This window comes from Oryctolagus cuniculus, chromosome 11 (genome assembly GCF_964237555.1).
Source record: "Oryctolagus cuniculus chromosome 11, mOryCun1.1, whole genome shotgun sequence".
Lineage (NCBI taxonomy): Eukaryota > Metazoa > Chordata > Mammalia > Lagomorpha > Leporidae > Oryctolagus > Oryctolagus cuniculus.
Window position 1 is genome coordinate 82,387,396 of NC_091442.1, and position 25,291 is coordinate 82,412,686.

At 39.5% G+C, this 25,291-nt stretch overlaps 1 protein-coding gene across 2 annotated transcripts in view; it reads right to left on the bottom strand.

Moving 5' to 3' along the window:
- The window catches only part of PAWR (pro-apoptotic WT1 regulator), a 114,908-nt gene that overhangs the window by 14,378 nt on the left and 75,239 nt on the right, over window positions 1–25,291 (bottom strand). For both annotated transcript variants that reach the window (XR_011380183.1, XM_008256842.4), the window contains one exon: window positions 15,699–15,733. Coding sequence is in view for 1 of the 2 variants with exons in the window: in XM_008256842.4 (XP_008255064.1) it covers window positions 15,699–15,733 (35 nt within the window). In the remaining variant the exon portion in view is untranslated. The remainder of the gene's footprint in view (window positions 1–15,698; window positions 15,734–25,291) is intronic.

Here is a 25,291-nt window from a genome sequence, read left to right on the forward strand (position 1 = left end):
AACATTCTGACAAGGTCAGTGAAAAGTACTATGAAGACTATGACAGAGTAGATCTCCTAGACTAGCTGTGGTGAAGAACAACTCTCCTTTTCCTCTTCAACCAACTTCAATCTTTCATAGGCCAGTATTTTTGTGAAATGAAACAAAAATGAACAGCTGGTTAAATAAGTTAAAAAGTTTAAAAGGTCATCCAAATGTTTTATTAGATACAGACCCATAAAATTACAGATAAATGTAATTAAAATAGAAAAAAGGGAAGAAGGGGCCGGCACAGTGGGTTAAAGCCCAGGCCTGCGGTGCCTGCATCCCATATGGGAGTCCTGGCTGCTCCTCTTGCAATCCAGCTCTCTGCTATGGCCTGGGAAAGCAGGCAGAAGACGGCCCAAATCTTAGCCCCTTTGCACCCACGTGGGAGACCCAAAGAAGCTCCCGGCTTCGGATCAGCTCAGCTCTGGCCGTTGGCATTCGTTTGGGGAGTGAACCAGCAGATGGAAACCTTTTTCTCTCTCTGGCTCTACCTCTCTAACTCTATCTTTCAAATAAACAAAATAAATCTTTAAGAAAAAAAAGAAAGAAGAAAGGGGAGAATTACACAAAGCTGTATGTTTTTCTTTGAAAGTATGCACGTAGGTAATCAATATAGAAAACTTACCAATTTAATAAGTTTTGCCACTTTATAAACATAATTTAGACAAAAGTTACAGGCAAAAAAGTAATTTTTCAAATTCACACACTCTCAAGGCAGGGAATCATTTGGGTATTTATATCATTTGCAGGTCATACAAAATTGTCAAGCGAAAAATTAGCTTGCTATAAATTTATTGAATTTTGAGTTCTATCTGTGGTTGCCTAGGCATGGCCAGACCAAATGATTCTATAGGCCTTACTTGGCCCACGGGCCGGATGGTCCCCACCCTTTCTGAAAGAATAGCAAACACATAATTATGTAAAAATTTTAATGTAACGAGTGTGCTTGTTGATTACTATATATATCTATTACTACATAAAAACTACTCCAGAAATTAGTGGCTTTTAGGACGACACAAATTTGTTATCTTAAAGAGTCTGTTTTTCAGGATCTTAGAAGGAGCTCAGTTGGGTGCTTGGGTTTCAAGTCTAAGATGCTGGTCAGAGCTGGTCATGCGAAGGGGAAGGGCCTCACCTGCTCCCAGCCTCTCCACTGGGCTGTTCACCATCTGGCAGCTGGCTTCCAGAGAGAAAGCATCAAAGCAAACAAGACAGGAGCTGCAGTATCTGTTACAACCTAATTTCAGAAGTGACATACTATCAAGGAGCCTCACTCTATTGGTTGCAGATATCAGTCCTGGCACCATGGGGGGGATTATACAACTATCAATATCAGGAGGTAGGGCATAGTGGGGGTTATCTTGGATGCAGGCTACCACATTTGTTAATTTATGTAATCCAGGCTGGACTGATAGCAAGCCTACTCACAAGGGATAATGTACATCTGAACTACATCTATGTTTTGTTTTAATAGCCCTCAGAAAGAAATTGACATTTCCAGAATCAATTATTGCTTACAGCTTGGCTCTACTGTTGTAGAAAAACAAACAAACAAAATAAAAAAGCACTCAAAAAACTACTCTCACTCATGTATGTTGACAAACAGGATACAAAATTTTTTTTAAAAAATATATTTATTTGAAAGATGGAGTTACAAAGAGACAGAGGCAGGGAGAGAGAGAGAGAGAGAGAGAGAGAGAGAGAGAGAGAGAGAGAGATCTTCCATCTGTTGATTCAGTCCCCAAATGGCTACAACTGCTGGAGATGGGTCGATCTGGAGCCAGGAGCTTCTTCCAGGTCTCCCCATGCAGGGACAGAGGCCCAAGGACTTGGGCCATCTTCCTCTGCTCTCCCAGGCCATAGTAGAGGAGCTGGATTGGAAGTGGAGAAGCCGGGTCTCAAACAGGCGCCCATGTGGGATGCCAGCATTGCAGATGGCGGTTTTACCAGCTATGCCACAGCACTGGTCCCAACCCGAGAGATTTTTAAAGCAATTTCAGCAAGCTTAGGATAAAAATTTTTCTCTGAAATGCAAAAAATTTGCTTTTCAAAATTTGCCTTTAGTGCCTCACTGGTTTAACCAGAAAAAGAAAAAAATATATAGTTAAACCTAAATTTTTAAAAAAGTTGATTCCTGATACATGAATTTCCTACCCATGGATTCTCTTTTCATGGAAAACACAATTCAAAATGTCTTATCAAAATTTTTAAGTATCTGACTATAATTTTTCTTTTTCTTTATATACATATATACATATATATTTATTTAATGAATGCATTTTTTAACTTTTATTTAATGAATATAAATTTCCAGAGTACAGCTTTTGGATTACAATGGCTTCCCCCTCCCCATAACTTCCTTCCCACCCAAAACCCTCCCCTTTCCCGCTCCCTCTCCCCTTCTATTAATGAATGCATTTTTACATAGATTCAACTTTAGGAATACAGTGGTTCTTTCCTTCATGCCCCCAACCCTGCTCCCTTCCCTCCTCCCATTCCCTGTCCCATCTCCTTCTTCATTATGGATCATTTTTAGCATGACTTTATATATAGAGGACCATCTCTATGCTAACTTTTTCAACTTAGATTACAACCAACTTTACTGGTGCTCAGCCCACCTGGCCTTCCCCATTCAACCATGTAACCTCGCTCTCTCCCAGTCCGAGCTACTGGGCGCTCTCTCTCTGTGCCTTCCGTTCTGACGGATGCCCTGTCCCCAGTAAAGCCTTATCACTCCGGGGCAAAAAAAAAAAAAAAAAAAAAAAAAAGAAAAACAAACAAAAAAAACACAACTTTACTAGTAATTGTTTCTATATTATAGATCCACCATAACAAGTTATAAAAACTTCTCCCCAAATTTCTAACCGTCATATTTGCTGTTTGATTTATCTGCCATTGAAAAAAATCTGACATTTCTTCCTTACAGGAAGGCTAAAATAAATAGGGAATGGAAGGGAAGAAGGGAAGGGAAGGGAGGGAGGAAGGGAGAGAGAGAAAAGGAAGAAGGAAAAAGGGAGGGAGGGAAGAGGAAGAAAGGAAGGGAGTGAGTGAATGAGTGAAGGAGCTTTCAAGCAAAGAAGTCTAATTCACATATTCAAAAATCTGGGGGCCAAAATGATTTCTCATCTTGCAAAAAGAGTATGAGAGTCCACCCCAAAGTTCAAATACTCTAGACTAATAATTTCCCTGATAAACAAGGTTTACATCAGCATATGATGACAGCTGATCAGCTCAACTGTTAAGATCAACTCCCAATCATTTAATGTTTTAGAAATCTCAAATTCACACTTTGAGTGAGCTATTGTTAATTCAGCTGACATAGCAAGCACACTGCTTAGTTCATCTGGCATAGTAAGACTTCCTCATAAGGCAAAACACGCTGATTTACATCCTGGCACAACCTCTAGCATATTTTCCTTGTCACTATTCCTGTACAATCAGAATATATTGCAAGAAAAGCAAAACAAAACTCCAAGCCACATTTACAGATATTGTAACCTTTTAAAGTTCCATATACTTTAGGGAAATTTATGTTTGTCAGCAATGAAGCTGAAAAATAAATTCTTTCTTTGCATCACTGTCATGTTAGCAAAATCAATGTGTTTACTCAACTGTTACAAAACTCTTCTGCTACCCTTATTTGTCTGAGAATTGGTTTTCTTCACCACTGTCCTGTTCCTAAATACATCAAGCTAGTGTTGTGGAAACTGGTTTACAACCTACCTCCTCTGCTTCAGAGTTATCCAATATTTCCAAGCTAAGACATTTTGTCTTGTCATTTGTGTGTGTGGTTTTAAAAAATATTTGTTTATTTATTTGAAAGGCAGAGTTACAGAGAAAGGAAGGGAGACAAAGACACACACAGAGAGAGAGAGATCTTGTATTTGCAGGGTCATCACTCCCCAAATGGCCATAACAGTCAGGGCTAGGCCAGGCTGAAGCCAGGAGGCAGGGGCTTTATCCAAGTCTCCCAGGTGGGTGGCAGGAACCTAAGAATTTGGGCCATTCTCAACTACTTTCCCAGATGCATTAGCAGGGAGCTGGATTGGAAGCGGAGCAGCCAGGATTTGAACAGGTGCCCATATGAGGCGCTGGCATCACAGGAGGCAGTTTAACCCACCACGCCACAAGATCAGTCCCTGTATGTAGGTTTCTAATGTTGGCAACATGAAGTGAGACTATATAAGAAAGTCAGAAAGCATTAATGAATACACGTGAAATCATGAACATTACTTCTGTCAGCATTTTCATGTAACATTCTTTCTTCCAAATGGACTTGGTTTTGAAAATATTTATAACATGCATATAAATGCCGAGTAAACTTTGATGGACCTGCTGTTTCATCAGCTATGTTTTCACAAATAATATTCTATCATTTCAACATTTCTCTATAAATTTTGGCTCAACACTGAACTCATTATAAGACAAATAACACGTGTCAACAAAACCAGTAGACTCTTTTTGTCTTTATCTCTCTGAAATTACTTCCACTGCCATCAGTTGGTTTACTACTACTGTCACATTCAAAGTATGCCTTGTCCTTTTTTGTTTGTTTAAAGACTTATGTGTTCATTTGAAAGGCAGAGAGACTGAGACAGAGAGAGAGCTTCCATCTGCCAGTTTACTCCCCAAATGGTTGCAATGGCCAGGGCTGGGCCAGGCTGAAGCCAGGATCCTGGAACTCCATCTACTTCTCCCAAGGGTGGTAGAGACCCAAGTACTTGGGCCATCTTCTGTTGCTTTCCCAGGCACATCAGCAGGGACTTGAATTGTGCACATATGGATGCTGGCACTGCATGCACTAAGGTAACCCACTGTGGCACAAGACCCGGCCCATATATCTTTTCTGTCAAAAAAGTCTAGTAAAGCTTGTTTTGTCATTACCAAATAGAATTAAATATTAAATGGCATGAATTTTATTTCTAATATGTAAGTCATACTTAAAAAAATCAGAAACTTAAAGGAATGAAAATGATTTTTGCTTTGCTTAATTAATATACAGCGATTTTAAAAAATCATTTTGGAACAAAAATAAGTACTTCAAATTAACACAAAATGTTAAAAATAGACAAATGCTAACATTTTCTTCTATTTTTGAGCATTTCTGGGTCACTAATTATTTGCAAGAATAAAACCACAGATTATAACAGTTTTGCAGAGCATGACCAGCATGCAACTCACACGGCACTTAAACTACTAGTCTGTGTCTATTCACAGAGTAGTTCACTTATTAGGCACTTGGATGTCACGAAGACTATGTCAAATGCATTTCGGGTTTCTAAATGCTTACTCTCAAGTTCTTTTCTTGTCTTGTTATGGACTGGTAACAAACAATTCAAGGACCTTTTTGAGAAGCACTATGTTTGAAAATATCCAAACAGACTTAAAAGAGGAACAACAATGTGCAAATGTCTAGAAAGAAAGAGAATATGGCCCATGTGAGATACAGAGAAGTCCAATATGGCTAAAACATGAAAGTAAACATGCAGTGATAAGATTTGAGGCTATAAAAGCAAGCAGGAAACTGAAAGCTATTTTACATTCATTACATACCTATGTTGGTATGTATATTATTCACTATTTTTACAGGATTTATAAAATAATAAATAAAAGTATAATTGAATATGCATCATTTCTGAAGATCTTACTTTAACATTTTGTGATACACAAGAGTCAGACAGCTGGTTCTAATAATTTATTCACCTGATTTTTAATGGCTATCACAGCAGAAGAAGTCACCACCAGCAATACCAGGATCCCATACTGGAGTGCTGGCTCAAGTCCCAGCTGCTCCACTTCCAATCCAGCTCCCTGCTAATATGCCAGGGAAGGTAGCAGAAAATAGTTAAAGTACTTACACTCCTGTCACCCACGTGGGAGACCCAGATGGAGTTCCTGGCTTCTGGCTTCAGCCTAGCCCAGCCCCAACCATTGTAGCCATTTGAGGAGTGAACCAACAGATGGAAGATCTCCGAGACTCTGTCTCTCCTCATCTCTCTCTGTCACTCTGCATTTCAAATAAATCCTTTTTAAGTTTTACTTAAAACCTTAAAATCAGCACTAAGTTTTTTTTTTAATTTATGAAAACAGACTTGATTTTGTGTACCCTGCCAGTTCAATAACCATGAGATCATCTTTGTAGTCATATATTGCATTTTCATTTCCTCCATAAATTCCTCACCTCCACTTGGTGAGTACTGGTTAAACTAAATAACTCAAAAGCTCACAGACATTGAAATTAGAGTACTGTGTCATACGCAGAAAGTGAATATAGCACACTTCCCTCGGGATACCTTCAGGATCAAATGACTAGCTGACAAATGAGCAAAGGAAGAGTGACTAAATAACTAATATGTTTAAACTAAATGTTTAAATACAAATGTCTTCATGTTTCTCAGAAAAAAAAGGTAAAGAGAAACAGTGATTATAGTAACTTCTTCCTACACTCTAGCAGTTTACCTGTGCACTGCCTCTCTTTGGACACCATTCGTTTAGATTCTAATTAAAGGTAATCTGAAGCTATTTAAACAGGGAAAGTAACAGAATGGTTTTTACAGAGTGTACTGGAGATGAGCACAAATGGAAGCAGGGAGGCCAGTCTGGAGGCTATTGTAACTACCTATGTAAGAGGCAATGGTGTCCTAGACTGGTGTGGTAGCAATGGAAATATACAGGAGATAAATTCAGCAAGGCTTGCTGAATGACTGAATACAGGTGAGGTAGGAGAAAAAATAGTATCAAATAATGTCTAAGTTTCTTGTCCTGAAAAGAGTACATTTTGATGTCAAAGACTAAAATCCATCAGGGTTCACAAGTTCACTTTTGGACATGCTGAGTTTAGTATGCTTCTGAGAAATCTGACAATTGCTGAATACACAGGTTTGGAACTAAATATTCAGAGTTAACACCATATGTATAAAAAGTAACTGAATGCACTGAACTGAATGAATTTTCTAGCACAAATACAAGGAAACAAAAGAGAATAGTGTCTAGGAGAGCTGAGTAACAACAACACATAACAAACAGGTACAGAAAGGACTATGAAGAAGTATGGTAAATACCATTGAAGTGGCAGGAAGAAAATAAAGTATCACTGAAGCCATACCATACCACAGAAGAGCATCAGAACATTTACTCAAAAAAAAGTCCAATTTTTTTACAACAACCAAACAAGACAATCAGGTAAACTACAAGACTGGCAACTACAAATAAACCACACACCTAGATATACGGATGTCCCTTAATGGTTTTGTATGTGCTTGATGAACCAGTTTAAAACAGCATTTCAAGAACAGGTCTTCAAAGAAGGAGGTACCTTTCTCTGAAGGGAGGAGAGAACCTCCACTTTGACTATGACCTTGTCTAAACAAGATAAGAGTCGGAGAACTCAAGGGGCTTCCATAGCCTTGGAAACTCATGACTGGAGCATGGGGAGATTACTGAGGCCATAAACCAGAGTGTTAATTTGTAAAGTCAACAACAGGAGTCACTGTGCACTTACTCCTCATGTAGGATCTCTGTCCTTAGTGTGCTGTACATTGAGACTTAATGCTGTAACGAGTACTCAAACAGTATATTTCACTCTGTGTTTCTATGGGGGTGCAAACTGTTGAAAGCTTTACTTAATGTATACTAAACTGATCTTCTGTAAAAAAAAAAAAAAAGAAGAAATTATCAATTCCCAACTTGACTCTCACTGGGATTAAACATGACAATAGGTCTGATCTGATTTCATCATCATTTAAAAAATCATCTATTATTTTTCACTTTATGTTTCTGTGTGGGAGCAAACTGTTGAAATCTTTACTTAATGTATGCTAAACTGATCTTCTGTATATAAAGAGAATCAAAAATGAATCTTGATGTGAATGAAAGGGGAGAGGGAGTGGGAGAGGGGAGGGTTGCGGGTGGGAGGGACGTTATGGGGGGGAAGCCATTGTAATCCATAAGCTGTACTTTGGAAATTTATATTCATTAAATAAAAGTTAAAAAAAAACAGCATTTCAAAACAATTTAATCTGTCAACAACTTCATAAATACTTGGTGTGGGCATCTGGTAACAGCAGTTAAGATGCTGCTTAGAATGCCTGCAGCCTATATTGGAGCACCTGTGTTCAAGTTCCTGCTCCACTCCCAGCTCCAGTGCCCTGCTAATGTGCACCTGGGAGATAGGAAGTGGCGGCTCAAGTACTTGGGGCCCTGGCACCTATGTGGAGTGATGCAGATTGAGTTCCGGATATCTGGCCAGCTATTGCAGACATTTGGGGAGTAAATCGGCAGACAGAATATCTGTTTTCTCTGCTCTTCAAATACATGAAAATAAAATAACTTTTCCTAATTAAAAAAGTCCTTCACACGGTCCTTGTCAAAACATAAGTGGTATTATTATACAAATTAAAGGCAAGAAATAATTATTACTGAAAAACAAAATCAGTGTTTTATCTCTAGGATGTATTATATTTGAAAAGAGTACTGACCTAACTGTGAAAAACTGTGTTATTTGATCTTACTGCCAAATTTAGTTGTTTATTCTAAAAACAGAAATGTTCTTAACCTATTTTGTAGGCCAGATATGTAGAGTGCAAAATACACAGAATAAAAGATTGTTTCATTAACTCCAAAGGGTTTGTAACGTTCTGCTTTGGAATGTCAACACAATCTCTAACATGATCCAAAAAGAATCCTCCCTCTGCCCTTGGGTATGAAGATATTAACTATAATATTCAGAAAAGGAAAAGAACAAACAATATCATCAAAGATAAATACCACCCTTTACTGGAAGTTTTACCCTTCTGGGAATTTTCACATTTTCTGTGGAAGGATCAAGGGGTGTTCGGGTCGGGGGAAAAACACTGTTATTCTGAAACTATCATGAGAATGAGATCGGCAGCAGTAAGAGATTACAGCTAGAGGAATTTTCCACTAAAATAGACATTTTAAAGCCAGCAATTAGAAGAAATACAAGACTCATGGTAAAATCCTACTTTCAGAATGAGTATCAAATATACACAAGTGTTGAATATATCATGACACTCCTCAATAACCAAGTACATGAATGGCCTCCACATTTTTAATACCTTTGAAATATCCTGTTCTGTTCTCTCACCACCACTCCCAATCCTCACAACAATCCCTAGTCCAGTGTAGGGTTTCTTTCTTCTTCCTTTAAATACAACCACACACAAAACCATATACCAACAACTAAAATTCAAAATGAACTCTCAAACCCTATTAAAATTCTTGACACACATTCACTGTAGAAAACAGAAAATATAATTAGTAGCTTAACACTTTTTTGGATCACAGATCCTTTTAAGCAATTTGATGAAAAATATAGATCTTCTTCCAGAAAATAAACATGAGGGTGGGCATCTGGCACAGCAATTAAGACGCCAGCGTCCCAGGTCAGAATGTCTGGGCTGGAGTCCCAGCTTCCACTCCCAATTTCATCCTCCTGCTAACGGCACAATGGGAGGCTGCAGATGTCTCAAATAGTTGGGTCCCTGACACTCACAAGGGAGACCCAGACTAAGTGCCCAGCTTTGGCTTCAGCCTTTGCCCAGCCCTTACTTCTGTAGGTACTTGGTAAATGAACCAGCAAATGGAACCACTGTCTCTCAAACTTTAAAAAAAAAAAGAAGAAGAAGAAGAAATAACTTTTAAACGTTCACGATAAAAATGGAATTTAAAATTTATATTTTAATGGCCAGTGTTGTGGCATAGCAAGTTAAATTTCTACCTGAGACATACCATATGGGCAGTGATTCAAGACCCAGCTGCTCCACTTCTGATCCAGCTCCCTGCTAATGTGCTTAGTAAGGCAGGGGAAGGTGGCCCAAGTTCTTGGGCCCCACCTCCATGGGAGACCCAGAAGCAGCTCTAGGGTCCTGGCTTCAGCCTGTCGGGCCGTTTCAGCTATCTGGGGGGATGAACCAAGGGACAGGAGATCTCTAGCTCCTCCTGTCTCTGTGACTCTGCCTTTCAAAACAAGTAAAAAATCTTTCAACAAAAAGTTTATTTTGATGCAAAAAAATGAAATCCATGTATATTTTTTCATAATGCACATTTTCCATAAACTTCTAAAGACAAAATGTATATAGATTGAAAAAGTTTCTTGCAGCACAATAAACTTATTTTTCAAGATTGATTTGAAAGCTACAGAGAGAAGAGATAGACAGATCTTCCATCCACTCCTGCACTCCACAAATGGCCACAACAAATGGGCTGAGCCAGACAAAGTCAGAAACCAGGAATTCCTTCCTGGCTTCCTACATGGGTGGCAGGGGCCCAAATACTTGTACAATTCAATATAATACTGGAAGTTTTCGCCAGAGCCATCAGGCAAGAAAAAGAAATCAAAGGGATACAACTGGGGAGAAGGAAGTCAAACTATCCTTGTTTGCAGATGATGTGATTCATAGGAGAATCTAAAGACTCGACTAAAGGAACTACTGGAACTCCAAAGAGTCTGGTAAAGTTTGCAGGATATAAAATCAACACACAATAATCAACAGCTTTTGTACACATAGACAATGCCATGGCTAAGAAAGAACTTCTAAGATGGGTCACAATAGCTACAAAAAAATTTAAATACCTTGGGAATAAAGTTAACCAAGGAGGTGAAAAATATCTACAAGGAAAATTATAAAACATTAAAGAAGGGAACAGAAGAAGATACAAAACAAATGGAAAAATCTTCCATGTTTGTGGATTGGAAGAACTAATACCATCAAACTTACAGATTTACTATGATCCAAATTACAACACCAACATTCTTCTCAGATTTAGAAAAAGGATATTAAAATAGACATGAGGGCCAGTGGAATAGAATAGAATCCCCACAAATCAATCCACACATCAACCACCAAATAACCTTGGACAAAGGAGCTGAAATCAATCCCTGGAGAAGGGACAGTCTCTTCAACATATGGGTGCTGGAAAAACTGGATCTCCACATGCCAAAGTACTTTAAACCTTATACCAAAATTAACTCAAAATGGATCAAGGATCTAAATATGCAAACTGATATCATCAAATTACTAGAGAACAACGGAGAAACTCTGCAAGACATCTTAGAAAAGAACTCAGAAGCACAGGCACTAGAAGCAAAAATAGATAAAGGGGATACATTAAGCTAAGAAGCTTCTGCATTGCAAAGGAAACACTAAACAAGGTGAAGAGGCAACCAACAGAATGGGAGAAAATATTTGCAAACTATGAAATTGACAAAGAATTAATATTCAGAATCTCTAAAAAAGCTTAAGAAATTCAGAAAACAAAATAAATAATCCAGTTAAGAAATGGTCTAAGGGCATGAACAGTCACTTTTCAAAGGATAAAATATATGCGGTCAATAGACACATGAAAAAAATGCTCAGGATCACTAGCCATCAGGGAAATGCAAATCAACCGCAATGAGGTTTCACCTCTCCCCAGTTAGAATGGCTCTCACACAGAAATTACAAAAATAGGGGCCAGCACTGTGGTGCAGCAGGTTAACGCCCTGGCCTGAAGCGCTGGCATCCCATATGGGTGCCAGTTTGAGATCCAGCTGCTCCACTTCGAGCCAGCTCTCTGCTATGGCCTGGGAAATCAGAAGATGGCCCAAGTTCTTGGGCCCCTGCACCCATCTGGGAGACTCTGAGGAAGCTCCTGGATCCTGGCTTCGGATTGGTGCAGCTCTGGCCGTTGCGGCCAACTGAGGAGTGAACCAGTGGATGGAAGACCTCTCTCTCTCTCTCTGTCTCGCCTCTCTCTGTGTAATTCTGACTTTCAAATAAATAAATAAATAAATCTTAAAAAGAAACCAAAATCCAAAGCATCTTTCATGCCTATTAAAAATAAACAAACAGGGGCTGGCGCCGTGGCTCACTTGGTTAATCTTCCACCTGTGGTGCCGGCATCCCCTATGGGTGCTGGGTTCTAGTCCCAGTTGCTCCTCTTCCAGTCCAGCTCTCTGCTGTGGCCTGGGAGTACAGTGGAGGAGGGCCCAGGTGCTTGGGCCCCTGCATCTGCATGGGAGACCAGGAGGAGGCACCTGGCTCCTGGCTTTGGATTGGCGCAGCATGCGGGCCATAGTGGCCATTTGGGGGGTTAACCAACAGAAGGAAGACCTTTCTCTCTGTCTCTCTCTCTCACTAACTCTGCCTGTCAAATAAAAAAAATAAAAATAAAAATAAACAAATAAACAAGCAAACAAATAAATGCTGAAGAGGATGTGGGGACAATGGTTGCCTAATCCACAGTAGGTGGGAATGTATACTAGAACAGCCACTGTGGAAGACAGTATGGAGATCCCTCAGAAATCTGAACATTGACCCACTCCTGGGAATTTACCCAAGGGAAATGAAATTAGCATATGAAAGAGCTATCTGGTCCCCCATGTTTACTCCAACTGAATTAAAAATAGCTAAAATATGGAATCAACCCAGTTGACCATTAACGAATAACTGGGTAAAGAAAATGTGTCATTAAATAAATTGAAAGCATGTCATTGTAAAAATTAAAAAAAGGAAGGAGATGAGAGGGTAAGAGCATGGGAGTGACGGTAGGGTGGGAAGTGGGAAGAATCACTATGCTCCTAAATCTATGTATTTATCTGAAACACCCAAAATTTGTTTAGTTTATATAAATAATAGTTATTTAAAGAAAAAAGGAACACACATACAAAATAGTCTTCTAGATACCCAAACTCTATAGTGACTGTTTAAAAGTTCCTCCCATATGCACATATATACCCTAAGTTATTTGGTTTACTAAAAGTATTTTCTAACATAGACACTAAGTTTCTCTTAACCTACTTCTGTTTTTCCTATTCCCATTAGTCAGTAAACACTCTAAGAACCATCCATTTTCTAATCATTGTTACACCTTGCTGACAACATCATGAAACTAACAGACTGTCCTAGTAGATAAAAGAATGGATAAATTTACTTGTAAATTTTAGGATTTTTGTTTGGTTTTGTATTCTTGTGTATTAGCTTTTTGGCTTTTTTTTTTTTTTGCATTTTTAGATGGCACTAAAACAGTTGTAATCCAGTGAAAACTGAGTTGAAACTTAAAAATATCTGTAATAACACAAAATGCTATTCGTAGGCTAACCATTTAAAAGGTGAAAAGTAACAAAAACATACTCTAAAATAAAAGGCTAAGAATGCAAAATAGTTATAAGTGAAATAACGGTCTTGGGAGTTGGTGTTATGGCACAGTGGGTTGTGCCATCACCTACAATGTTGGTGATTTTCTTTCTTTGTTTCTCCATCTCTGCCACTGCACTTCTCAAATAAAACAAAAGAAATCATTTTTAAAATGGTCTTAAAAGTGTTGGGCCTGTGCTGTGGTGTAGCAGGTAAGGCTGCTGCCTGCAGTGCCGGCATCCCATATGGACACCAGTTCGAGTCCCAGATGTTCCTCTTCCCATCCAGCTCTCTGCTATGGCCTGGGAAAACAGTGGAGGATAGCCCAAGTCCTTGGGCCCCTGCACCCATGTGGGAGACCTGGAAGAAGCTTCTGGCTCCTGGCTTCAGATCAGTGTAGCTCCGGCCTTTGCAGCCAATTGGGGAGCGAACCAGCAAATGGAAGACATCTCTCTCTCCCTCTCCTTCTCTCTTTGTGTAACTCTGAGTTCCAAATAAATAAAATAAATCTTTAAAAAAAAAAGTGTGTGTATGTGTAAGATTTACTTATTTATTTGAAATGCAGAATAACAGAGAGTAAGGGAGAGACAGAACAAGATCACCTGCTGGTTCAGTCCTCAGATGGCCACATAACCAGGGCTGTACTAGACTGAATCCAGGAGCCTGGAACTCCATCTGAATTTCCCATGTTGCTGGCAGCAGCCCAAGTAGTTGTGCCATTTTCCGCTGCTTTCACAGGTGCACTAGCAGGGAGCTGAATTGGAAGCAGAGCAGCTGGGACTCGAATCAATGCTCTGATGTGTGATGCCAGCATCACACGCAGTGGCTTAACAACTGTGCCACAACGCTGCTAGGCCAGTGCTTAAAGATTTTATAATAAAAATGTGCACCCTTGAAATACATAAAACCTGTACAACTTAAAGTGATATTCATAATTTTAGGGTCTATTATTTAACAACTCAACATGTATGATTGGGACAAGTTGGGAAAGTTATAAAAGTTTATCTTTTTTCTTCAAAGTAAAAAAAAATTTTTTTGGTTAGGAATGTGGCCTGAAAGCAGGCTACATTAAGGCTAGATGGCAATGATTTCTGGTGGGAGAAAAAAGATTATTTTTAAACTATCTTTGGTAAGCAAAAATGACCACACCATGTTCACATATTAGAAGGTTAAAAGAACAGGTTTCATTATACCTAAATAACAATTATTTAGAAATGGTAACAAAAAAAAATGGTAGCAGGAAATATATTGTGTTTTTTTGTGTGTCAGATTTGAGAGCAACTGATTTGCTACTGACTGCACTTGGCCCTCTCAGCCTCTTGAACCTCCTGAAATACTAATAGGTTCTACCTCCCAGGGTAAAAATAAAATATTGAACTTTATTTACATAGTATTAAAATTAGAGTTCCCATTAATGAATTATGTTTTACTTCAGTGGAATACAATAACCAAAATATGTTAAGTTTTTACGTCCACGTAACTGAAAATAAACACTTCCTACATATAAATCTGATGGTGATGGCCTGGTGTAGTTGGCAAGCATGTGGGTTCTAAGGTCAGACTGCCGGAGTACAAACCCAGACTGTGCTGCTGACTAGGTTTGTAACCCCAGAGAAAGCATTCCACTTCCTTAACCTCATTTCCGATGTCCACAAAATGAAAGTAAACACTATTATCTACTTTAGAGATAAGCCCTGAGAACTGAATGAGCACCTTGAACATTACAAACACCCAATAATATTCACAATTTCTATGGCCTCAAGTAGGAAGAGGTAGGTTACTATCTCAGGTACCTTATTCTCAGGTAACTTAATTCTTTCCTCTTAGGTACCTACACATTTCTCTGGCAGAAAGCTTACTTGGTAGGTAGAGGGAATGTAATGGAAAGAATTTTGTATTCCTCACATTCTTATTTTGAAGCCCTAGATGGTATTTGGATATAGCTTTGGGGAGATGCTTAGGTTTAGAACAGGTTGTAGGGGTCGATCAGGAATTCATTTGTAGGAAGCCACATTAGAGAGCTCACCCTGCCCCCACCTCTCTCCACCTTGGTGCAGAGGAGGCCATCCGAAGCCAGGGAGAGCCCTCTCCAGAGCTCGATGACTAGGGTGGCTCTATGGCCCTGGATTTTCAGCCTCCAGAATGTAAGAAAATAAGTGTCTGTTGTTTAAGACATCCCATCGATGATACTTTCTTATGGCAACCTGAGCTGACTAACGCAGGTGGTCTACATGTACTTTCAATGTTTATATGCATGAGGAAAAGCAATTCTACATTTTGTACTTTTGAAAGTTCATCGAACTCATGTAAATTCATGACCTGGGCAGATTTCAAAGACTGCAGGGTGTGTCAGAATAAGCCAGGGTCAGACAGACATTACACTCCTACCTACAACATGCTTTCTTTTTAAGAGCACAATATTGAGACTTTTACTTTTCAAAAAGCTGCTATAAACAGTTCCAGATAAGCTGCGATCAACCAGACATTACACTCATATCTGCAATATGCTGTAAGTCATAATGTAAGGATTCTTACCTTTTGTATCTGCCTGAAACTGTTCTAGATGGTTCCTGTAACATAAAAACAATGAAAAATCAGTTTGAAAGTATGTGTAAGCATGCAATTACTGATCATATAAATAAACAGCTGGCAGAGAATACCTAATTTGAAAGAATGAATTTAAAGCAACTGTAATTGTGTTATAAATACACATTACTGATAACACACACACACACACACACACACCACAAAACCAAGACTCTACATCTGATTTTGCATCCCAAATCAATTACTTTTTAAAAATAATTTTTAAAATTAGAAATGTTTTAAAACTCAGAAAACAGGGGGCAGAGCTGTGGTATAGCAGGTAAAGCCACCACCTGCAGTACCCGCATCCCACAGGGGCACTGGTTAAAGTCCTGGCTGCTCCACTTCCAATCCACCGCTCTGCTGTGGCCTGAGAAAGCAGTGGAAGATGGTCCAAGTCCTTGGGCCCCTGCATCCAACATGCGAGACCCAGAAGAAGATCCTGGCTCCTGGCTTTGGATTGGCACAGCTCCAGCCACTGCAGCCATTTGGGAACTGAACCAGCAGAAGGAAGACCTCTCTCTCTGCCTTCCAAATAAATAAATAAATCTTTTAAAAAAAAAAAACACTCAGAAAATGGACAAGGGGGTATTATTCATCAACTGATCAGCTTAAATCTTTCTGGAAAATCAACTGGCATTAAAACTCACAACCATTATAATCTTAACACAGCCACCTTTATCTTTTTATATTCACTTTAAAAAAAAAGATTATTTATTTATTTGAAAGAGTTACACAAAGGAAGACAGAAAGAAAGAGACAGAGACAGATCTTTCACCCACTGGTTCACTCCCAAAATGGCCACAATGGATGAGGTTGGGCCAGGATGAAGCCAAGAGACAGAAGCTTTTTCTGGGTCTTCCATCTGGGTGCAGGGACCCAAGCATTGGGCCATCTTTCACTGCTTTTCCAGTCACATTAGCAAGGAGTTGGATTGGAGGTGGAGCCGGATCTCAAACCAGCATCCACGTGGAAGGGCAGAGTGGAAGGTGGCGGCTTTACCTGCTATGCCACAGTGCCGGCCGCGTTTTTATACCCTTAATTTTAAAATAAGTTAAAGTTCATTACTTATATACATACAATGACTAATAACTTTTAAAGATCATAAATGCAGGTAAAAATAAAAAGCAAGGAAGTGTATTTTATTGTACTGGTTCTATGCAACAAAGGAAAAGTTAGGATGAAATTTAACATCAATCATTGGGGTAGAAAAATTATTACCACATAGCTAACCAGGCCATTATTTTGATGGCCCAAGCCCTCCCAATATTTTTGCAGTTTCACTTTAAAAAAACAGTATTAAACCAGATGAGTCTTTTTAAAAACTGTGCAATCATCTTTTTAAAAAAGCTAATTGTTGGGGTAGGTGTTGTAGCCCAGAGAGTTAAGCCACCACTTGGGATGCCAATACCCCCATACTAGAGGTTCCAGTCAAAACTGCTCAGCTGCTGAGCCAGTTTCCTGCTAATGCATCCTGGGAGGCAGCAGATGATGGCTCCAATGTTTGGGCCCCTGCCACAAATATAGGAGACCTGGCTGGATTTCCAGGTCCTGGTCACAGCCTGGTCCAATTCTGGCTATTGCAGGCAATTTGGGTGTGTATCATTAGAAGGTCTCTCTTTCTCTCTCTTCTCCCTTCTCTGTCATTCTGTAGTTCAAACAAATGAAGATAGATAAATAAACAATTTAAAAAGTTAATCATTAAGTCTCCAAGAGAAAATACTATAAATAAACAATTTCTGGGGGCCAATGTTATGGCATAGTGGGTAACGCTGCTGCCTGCGACTCCAGCATCCCATATGGATGCTGGTTCGTGTCCCGAGTGCTCCACTTTCAATCCAGCTCCCTGCTAAGATGCCTGGGAAAAGCAGTATAAAATGACCCCAATGTTTGGGGCTCGGCCATCCACATGAGACACCCAGAAGAAGTTCCTGGCTTTGGCCTAGCTCAGTCTTCTTGCGGCTACCTGGAGAGTGAATCAGTAGATGGAAGATCTCTCTCTCTCTCTCCCTCCCCCTCTTTTTCTCTTCACTCTCTCTAACTCTGCCTCCAAACAATAAATAAATCTTAAAAAAAATTTCTGGCCTGGTTAAAATAAACAATAAGCTCTCATTACAAAATGAGCAGTTCAATGGTAAAAGAATAAATGTTGCCTATGTGATACTGTAAAAGACATGGCAATATGAGGAAGCAGTACAGCAAACCAAATGGTTAAAAGGTATAATTATGTCATTCCATCCAGACAGGCCACTCGGTGGCTTTGAGACTGTGGGTTTATTTTCTATCACGCCTCTTCTCCTCACCTCTATAATGAAGTAACAACAATGCCTATTTTACTGCTTGATGTGGGAGTTAAATAACATAAGTAAACAAAACTAATACAATTTCTTTACAACAGGCTTAATATAAATTTGATGGCTCAAATTAAAAAAAAAGTTACAGAAAAATTCAAGTGGGATACAGAATTTTAACGAATCTGACTTTTTTTTCACTTTTTTTAAACTTTTATTTAATGAATATAAATTTCCAAAATACAGCTTATGGATTACAATGGCTTCCCCCCCCATAACTTCTCTCCCACCCGCAACCCTCCCACAAATCTGTCTTAATTATTCCAAATCAATAAATTTCTATTACAACAGCCTAAGTCACTTAGCTAAATATAACTATCTCAAATTTTCATGTCTGCGTCTTATTTTCTAAATAAAATACTGGCTTCTGGCAGACAGAGATGCCCCCCTGTTCTTGGGTTCCTTTCTTTCTCCCTAAAAACCCCAGCTCAACTAGCATACAATATACAAAATACATATTGACAACACATTTCGGGAAATAACTAATTTCCTTAGTAATCTCCAGTTACAGAAAAAAGCATCACTAGGGAAGTAAGCAGTTGCAGGCAGCCACAAGGTAACAGGAAACCAGAGTGTGCATGTGTGTGGGCTTGCGTCCCTAAGCAGGATTACCCCTGGGAAGCCAAGCCTTGACTGTTGATGCGAAGACAAGTTTCATCCCTTTCTGGGCTTCAGCTACTCTTACATCAGGGACAGTAACAAAGCCCTAGCAAGTAAACTTCAATAAGAGTTTCTTATCTTACTGTCATTAAAGGGGCACCCTGCAATGATGAGAGAGGAGATGGATCTTCTGTACTTTGTGTGCCAAACACGTAAAACAGACTTCCATTAATAAGAATATGGTATCTCTAGTAACAGCAAAGAAACATATTTCATAAAATCTAGTTTTACACTATTTTTGAAAGCTTAATAAAGTGTTTAATTAATGACTGTTTAGATAAAACAGAATACTAAGTTTACATGTATCCATTCAAAGTACATTTTATTGAATATGGATGAAAATAGTCTCACACAGAACCATTTCCCCTGGAGTTCTGCAAACAATACCATACCAATGTTTTATAAAGGTTTTGTCATCAAATTAAAACCAAGAAATATACCTCGGGGCTGGCGCTATGGCACAGCAGGTTAACGCCCTGGCCTGTAAGCGCCAGCACCCAATATGGGCGCCAGTTCAAGACCCGGCTGCTCCACTTCCTGTACAGCTCTCTGCTGTGACCTGGGAAAGCAGTAGAAGATAGCTCAAGTCCCTGGGCCACTGCACCCACATGGGAGACTGGAGGAAGCTCCTGGCTCCTGGCTCCTGGCTTCGGATCGGCAGAGCTCTGGCCGTTGTGGCAACTTGGGGAGTGAACCATCGGATGGAAGACCCCTCTCTCTCTCTTTCCTCTGTGTGTGTGTGTAACTCTGACTTTCAAGTAAAAATAAATAAATCTTTAAAAAAAATATCTCAAATGGTGTCTAAATATGCATGAGAAAAAATGCTAATAATACTAGAATCTGCAAAACAAACACTGTAAACATCACATTGCCCTCATTTTGATATACACAAATATTTCAGAACAAAATTAGCATGACTGCACAGACCTCTTACTGAAATTGAGTAAGCAGAATTGCTAAACCACAACAGCCCTAGAAATTTACTGATTTGTTGGTTACTGATGTATCAACCAAAATGATACGAATGTGGCAAAAAATACTATTTATCAGGCCTGAAATAAACATTTTCCAAAATATCTAATACTGAGATAACAAAGATGTAGAGAAGAAATTTTAACTAACACATAAATGTGAAATGGGGGGGGGGCATTTTACCAACACTGAACTAGAGTGGCATTATACTAATTTTATGTTTCCACACAAATGATTTTAAATGACTTAAGGTCAGCAGCACACACGTTTTCATACATTTTTACAATCTGTTAGTTTTTAAAAAGCAAACAGGCACTTAAAATACATAGGTTTTACACAGGATAGTCTACACAGCTTGTTGCAGTTGATAAAATCACAACTTTAAAATACCTGATCACAAATACACTTTTCCTTAATTATATTACTAAAGGGAAGGGAAAAGACCTGTGTAGAGCTGACAGAATGTTGGCACAGCACAAACTGTTTAATGTACATTTAAATAAAGCATTCTGCTTCATTTAAGCTTAGAATGGTCAACAAGGAAATCCCATAAACACTGCCTTTACAGGTGCAGTGGCAGATTAGAACTTGGATAAACAAATATAAAAACACATGTGAAATAAGATCTGACATATACAAGCCCAAAAGCATACGGCAAAAGAATATCAGTTATTAAATAAACTAATTAGCAAAAAAGTCACAGTGCTCAGTAAAATTATGGTGTAACATGTTCACACATCCTCAGGACTAACTTGAAATATTTATATTCATGTGTAATTTAGTAAGTTAAACAGCAGAAAGATGAGTGCAGAACAAAATTTCTGAGACCTATAATTGATATATTAAGAAGATGAAAAATAAAGAACTTTATCAATTAACATCAATTAACGAAGATTTTAAAAGGAGAAACTCATCTTTCCCATTACATTCCTTTATTGAAAAATTCAGTACTAAAGCTATTAGAAGGGGCACAGCCAGGTAGAAAGAAGCCTGGATCCATAATAGAGTATCTGGGTCTGAGTATCAGCTCTGTTAATTTCAGCCTGCTTTTAATATGAACCTTGGTAAGCAGCAGGTGATGGCTCAAGTATTTGGGTCCCTGATACCCACATAGGAAACCTGGATTGAATTCTGGGCTCCTGCCTTAGCCTGGCCCATAACTAGCTGTTGTGGAAATTTGAGGGGGTGAACCAGTAAAGAGGGTGCTGTCTGTTTGTTGGTCTCTCAAGATAGATAGGAAGGTAGGTAGACAAATATTTTTTTTAAAAAAGAAGGGTGCATAAAACTCACTAACACCCTCTGACAACATGGCATTGATTACATAAAGAAATATAAATTTTTGCATAAATAATTTAGGCAATATGTATCAATACATTTAAAATCTTAATGTATTTCATATTTTTTGAATTAGTAACTTTCTCTGGAAATCAGACCAAAGAAAATAATTCCAAGTATAAAAGTTTAATCTCCACAGATGTTAATTCCAGTGTTATTTATAACAGTAAAATTCTAAACAGATTATTTCCATTAATGAGAAATTTGTATTAAAACACATTAAAAAATTAAAATACTATGACACTGAAAATAATAAGCAGAATTTTGAAAAATGGAAAACACTTACACTAAAACAGTTTAGAAACATTATCAAAATTAAAAATGCAGTTTTTCACTAAGCAATTCCAATGCTAGGATTTTAATCCACAGATTTACAAACACATATGCAAAATAGCATATACATTTTTTATCACTACTTTTTTTTTGACAGGCAGAGTGGACAGTGAGAGAGAGACAGAGAGAAAGGTCTTCCTTTTTGCCGTTGGTTCACCCTCCAATGGCCGCCCACAGCCAGCGCGCTGCGACCGGCAAATCATGCTGATCCGAAGCTAGGAGCCAGGTGCTTCTCCTGGTCTCCCATACGGGTGCAGGGCCCAAGGACTTGGGCCATCCTCCACTGCACTCCCTGGCCACAGCAGAGAGCTGGCCTGGAAGAGGGGCAACCGGGACAGAATCTGGCGCCCTAACAGGGACTAGAACCCGGTGTGCCAGCGCCACAGGCGGAGGATTAGCCTATTGAGCCACAGCGCCGGGCAGCATTTTTTTAAAGATTAATTAATTTATTTTCAAGGCAGGAGTTGGGGACAGAGAGATAGAGATCTTTCATCTACTGGTTCACCTGCCAAATACCCACAACAAGGGCTGGTCCAGGCTGAAGCCAAGAGCCTTCTGACTGTTCCCCTGTGGTTAGCAGAGACCCAAGCATTTGGGCCATCCTCTGCTGTTGTCCCAGGCTCATTAGCTGGGAGCTAGAATGGACACAGAGCAGCTGGGACTCAAACCAGTGCTTCAGTATGGAAGCTAGTGTTGCAGGTGGTGGCTTATCTCACTGTGCTGCAATGCCAACCTCTAAGCATGCTGTTTTGCAACTTGTCATTTTTCATTTAATATAATGAGTAGACTTCTGCAATAATGCATAAAGCACTATTATTTTCTTACAACTGCACAGTGTTCCATTGTATACTATCTTTTTTTTAAAGATTCTATTTATATACTTCAAAGTCAGAGTTATAGAGAGGCAGAGGCAGAGAGAGAGAGAGAAAGAAAAACGTATCTTCCATACACTGTTTCACTCCCCAAATGGCCTCAATAGCCGGAGCTGAGCTGATCTGGATCCAGGAGCCAGGAGCTTCCTCCAGGTCACCCACATGGGAGCAGGGGCCCAAGGACATGGGCCATCTTGTACTGCTTTTCCAGGCTATAGCAGAGAGCTGGATCAGAAGTGGAGCAGCCAGGACTTGACCAGCACCCATGTGGGATGCTGTGCTGCAGGTAGCAGCTTTACCTGCTATGCTACAGCACTGGCCCCATATACTATCATTTTTGTAATTCTTCTTAATGATTACTTGGATTATTTATACTCTTGTTCTTAAAAAAAATGTAGTTGGCCGGCTCAATAGGCTAATCTTCTGTCCTGCGGCGCCGGCACACCAGGTTCTAGTCCCGGTCGGGGCGCCAGATTCTGTCCCGGTTGCCCCTCTTCCAGGCCAGCTCTCTGCTGTGGCCAGGGAGTGCAGTGGAGGATGGCCCAAGTCCTTGGGCCCTGCACCCGTATGGGAGACCAGGAGAAGCACCTGGCTCCTAGCTTCGGATCAGCATGATGCGCCAGCCGCAGTGCGCCGGCCGTGGTGGCCACTGGAGGGTGAACCAACGGCAAAGGAAGACCTTTCTCTCTGTCTCTCTCTCACTGTCCACTCTGTCAAAAAATAAAAATAAAAAAATAAACAATTGTAAGCATTTTTATTTATTTAAGTATGGATTAGGCACTCGCTAAGCTGCCAGTTAATGACACATCTCAAAAGGGAGCACATGGGTTCAACTCTGGGCTCCAACTCCTAACTCCAATTTCCTGTTAATGCAGACCCTGGAAGACAGCAGCATTGGCTCAAGTAATTGTGGTTCCTTTGTGGAAGACCTGGACTGAGTTCCCAGCTCCCTCCCATCTTAGGCATCTCCTCCCACCTCCACCACATAGGGAGTGAGGCAGCAGGAAGAAGTGCTCACTTTCGCTCACTTTCTGATTCTTACATAACAACAAAAAAAATTTTAAATTATTTTATTTGGGGAGTGAACTGGAAGATGGAGGACTTCTCTCTGTAATTCTTTCAAATAAAATAAATCTTAAAAAATTATTTTAGTGGAAGTGCATAAAAGATAGGCAAGGGTTCTTCAAAGAGTTCATGAAAAAATGTGTATTATAAAAAAGCTATGCACACATTTGAAAATTTTCTGCACCAAAATAAACTTAAACCAGCAGTTCCCAAATGACAACTAGATTCAAGAAGGAGCAAGATCATACTGAAGATGAAGCCTGAATCACCTAAATAGCAACATCATTCTGCAAGGAAATAAATCAATCCTGCTCATGTTCTAATTGAAGGGAAATAATGATTAACACAACAAACAACACCCAGTACCACAGACTTCTCAACGGGATCATCTTAACAGAGTTCTAACAACAGAAGTAAAGTGGAGCAAACTTTCTGTTTGATGGATACCAAAACTGCTGTGCTCAGATCAGCTGCAAACAGGAGTGGAGCTTTCAATGGAAATTTCAAACAAGAAGGATCAAAAGCCTAAACCATTTCTTCTTGCATTTTTAACAGAAGATGAACATGGCTTTCCTAGTATGACCCTGAAGACAATGCACAATCAAATTAATGGCTACCAAGAAGTGGTTGAGCAAAAGCAAAGGCAGACCAGTCAAGAGCAAAGGTCATGGCAACAATTCTTTGGAATGCTTAAGGCATTTTGCTTCTTGACTTTCTGGAGGGACACAGAACTGTTAATTAGCATCTGCTTATTCTGAGAGTGTTCTGAGAAAGTTAGCTAAAGCTAAAGCAGCAAAATGCCTGGGAAAGTTTCTCTACTACAACAATGCTCCTCCTTATTAAACAAGTGCCATTTTGTGAAAGGGCCAGGGGAAAATAATGAAGCATCCACCTTAATGTAATTATTTGGTTCCATCTGAATTCTGCTTCCTAAATATTAAAAAACATTTAAAGGGGACCCATTTTCCTTATGTTAATAATGTAAAAAGGACTGCACTGACGTGGTTAACTCCTGGAACATTCACTTCTTTAGAGAGGGACTGCATAACTGATATCATCGCTTAGGAAAGTATCTTGAATTTGATAAAGTTTAAAAAATAACATGTGTTTTCACTTTATATATTTCATTTCCCAAGAAATTTTTATAGTCCTCTTATACAGACTTATTTACTTGTTTATTTATTTATTTATTTCAAAGGCACAGTGACAGAGGGAGAGACAGAGATCTTCCATTCAATGGTTCTCTTCCCAGGTGGCTGCAATGGCCAAGGCTGGGCCAGGCTGAAGCCAGGAGCCCTGAACTCCATCCAGGTCTACCACATGTGTGATGGGGCCCAAGCACTTGGACAATCTTCCAATATATTCCCAGGCCATTAGCAGGGAGCTTAATTAGAAGTAGAATGGGCAGGACAAAAAGCAGCACCCATATGGAATGTTGGCATCACATGCCAGCTTAACCTGCTGTGTCCAACGCTGGCCCAGATATATTTATTTATTTAGACAAAGATAAAATTTTGGGGCCAGTGCTGTGGAGTAATGGGTAAAGCTACCACTTGCAGTGCCAGCAAACAATATGGGCAGTTTGAGTCCTAGCTGCTCCACTTCAGATCCAGCTCTCTGCTATGTCCTGGTAAAGCAGTAGAAGATGATGCCAAGTCCTTGGGCCCCTGCACCTGCGTGGGAAACCTGGAAGAAGCTCCTGGCTTCCCATCAGCAGCCATCTGGACAGTGGATGGAAGACTTCTCTCTCTCTCTCCCTCTCAAATAAATAAATAATTTTTTTCAAAACAAAGTTTTGTTTATCCAGTTCTGGAAAGCATATATGAGATAAGAAAGAATTAGCTGTTTCCAGAGGAGGTAACCAGGTAGCTGAAGGAGATTTATTTTTTATAGTTTTTTTTTTTTTTTTTTTGACAGGTAGAGTTATAGGCAGTGAGAGAGGCAGTGAGAGAGA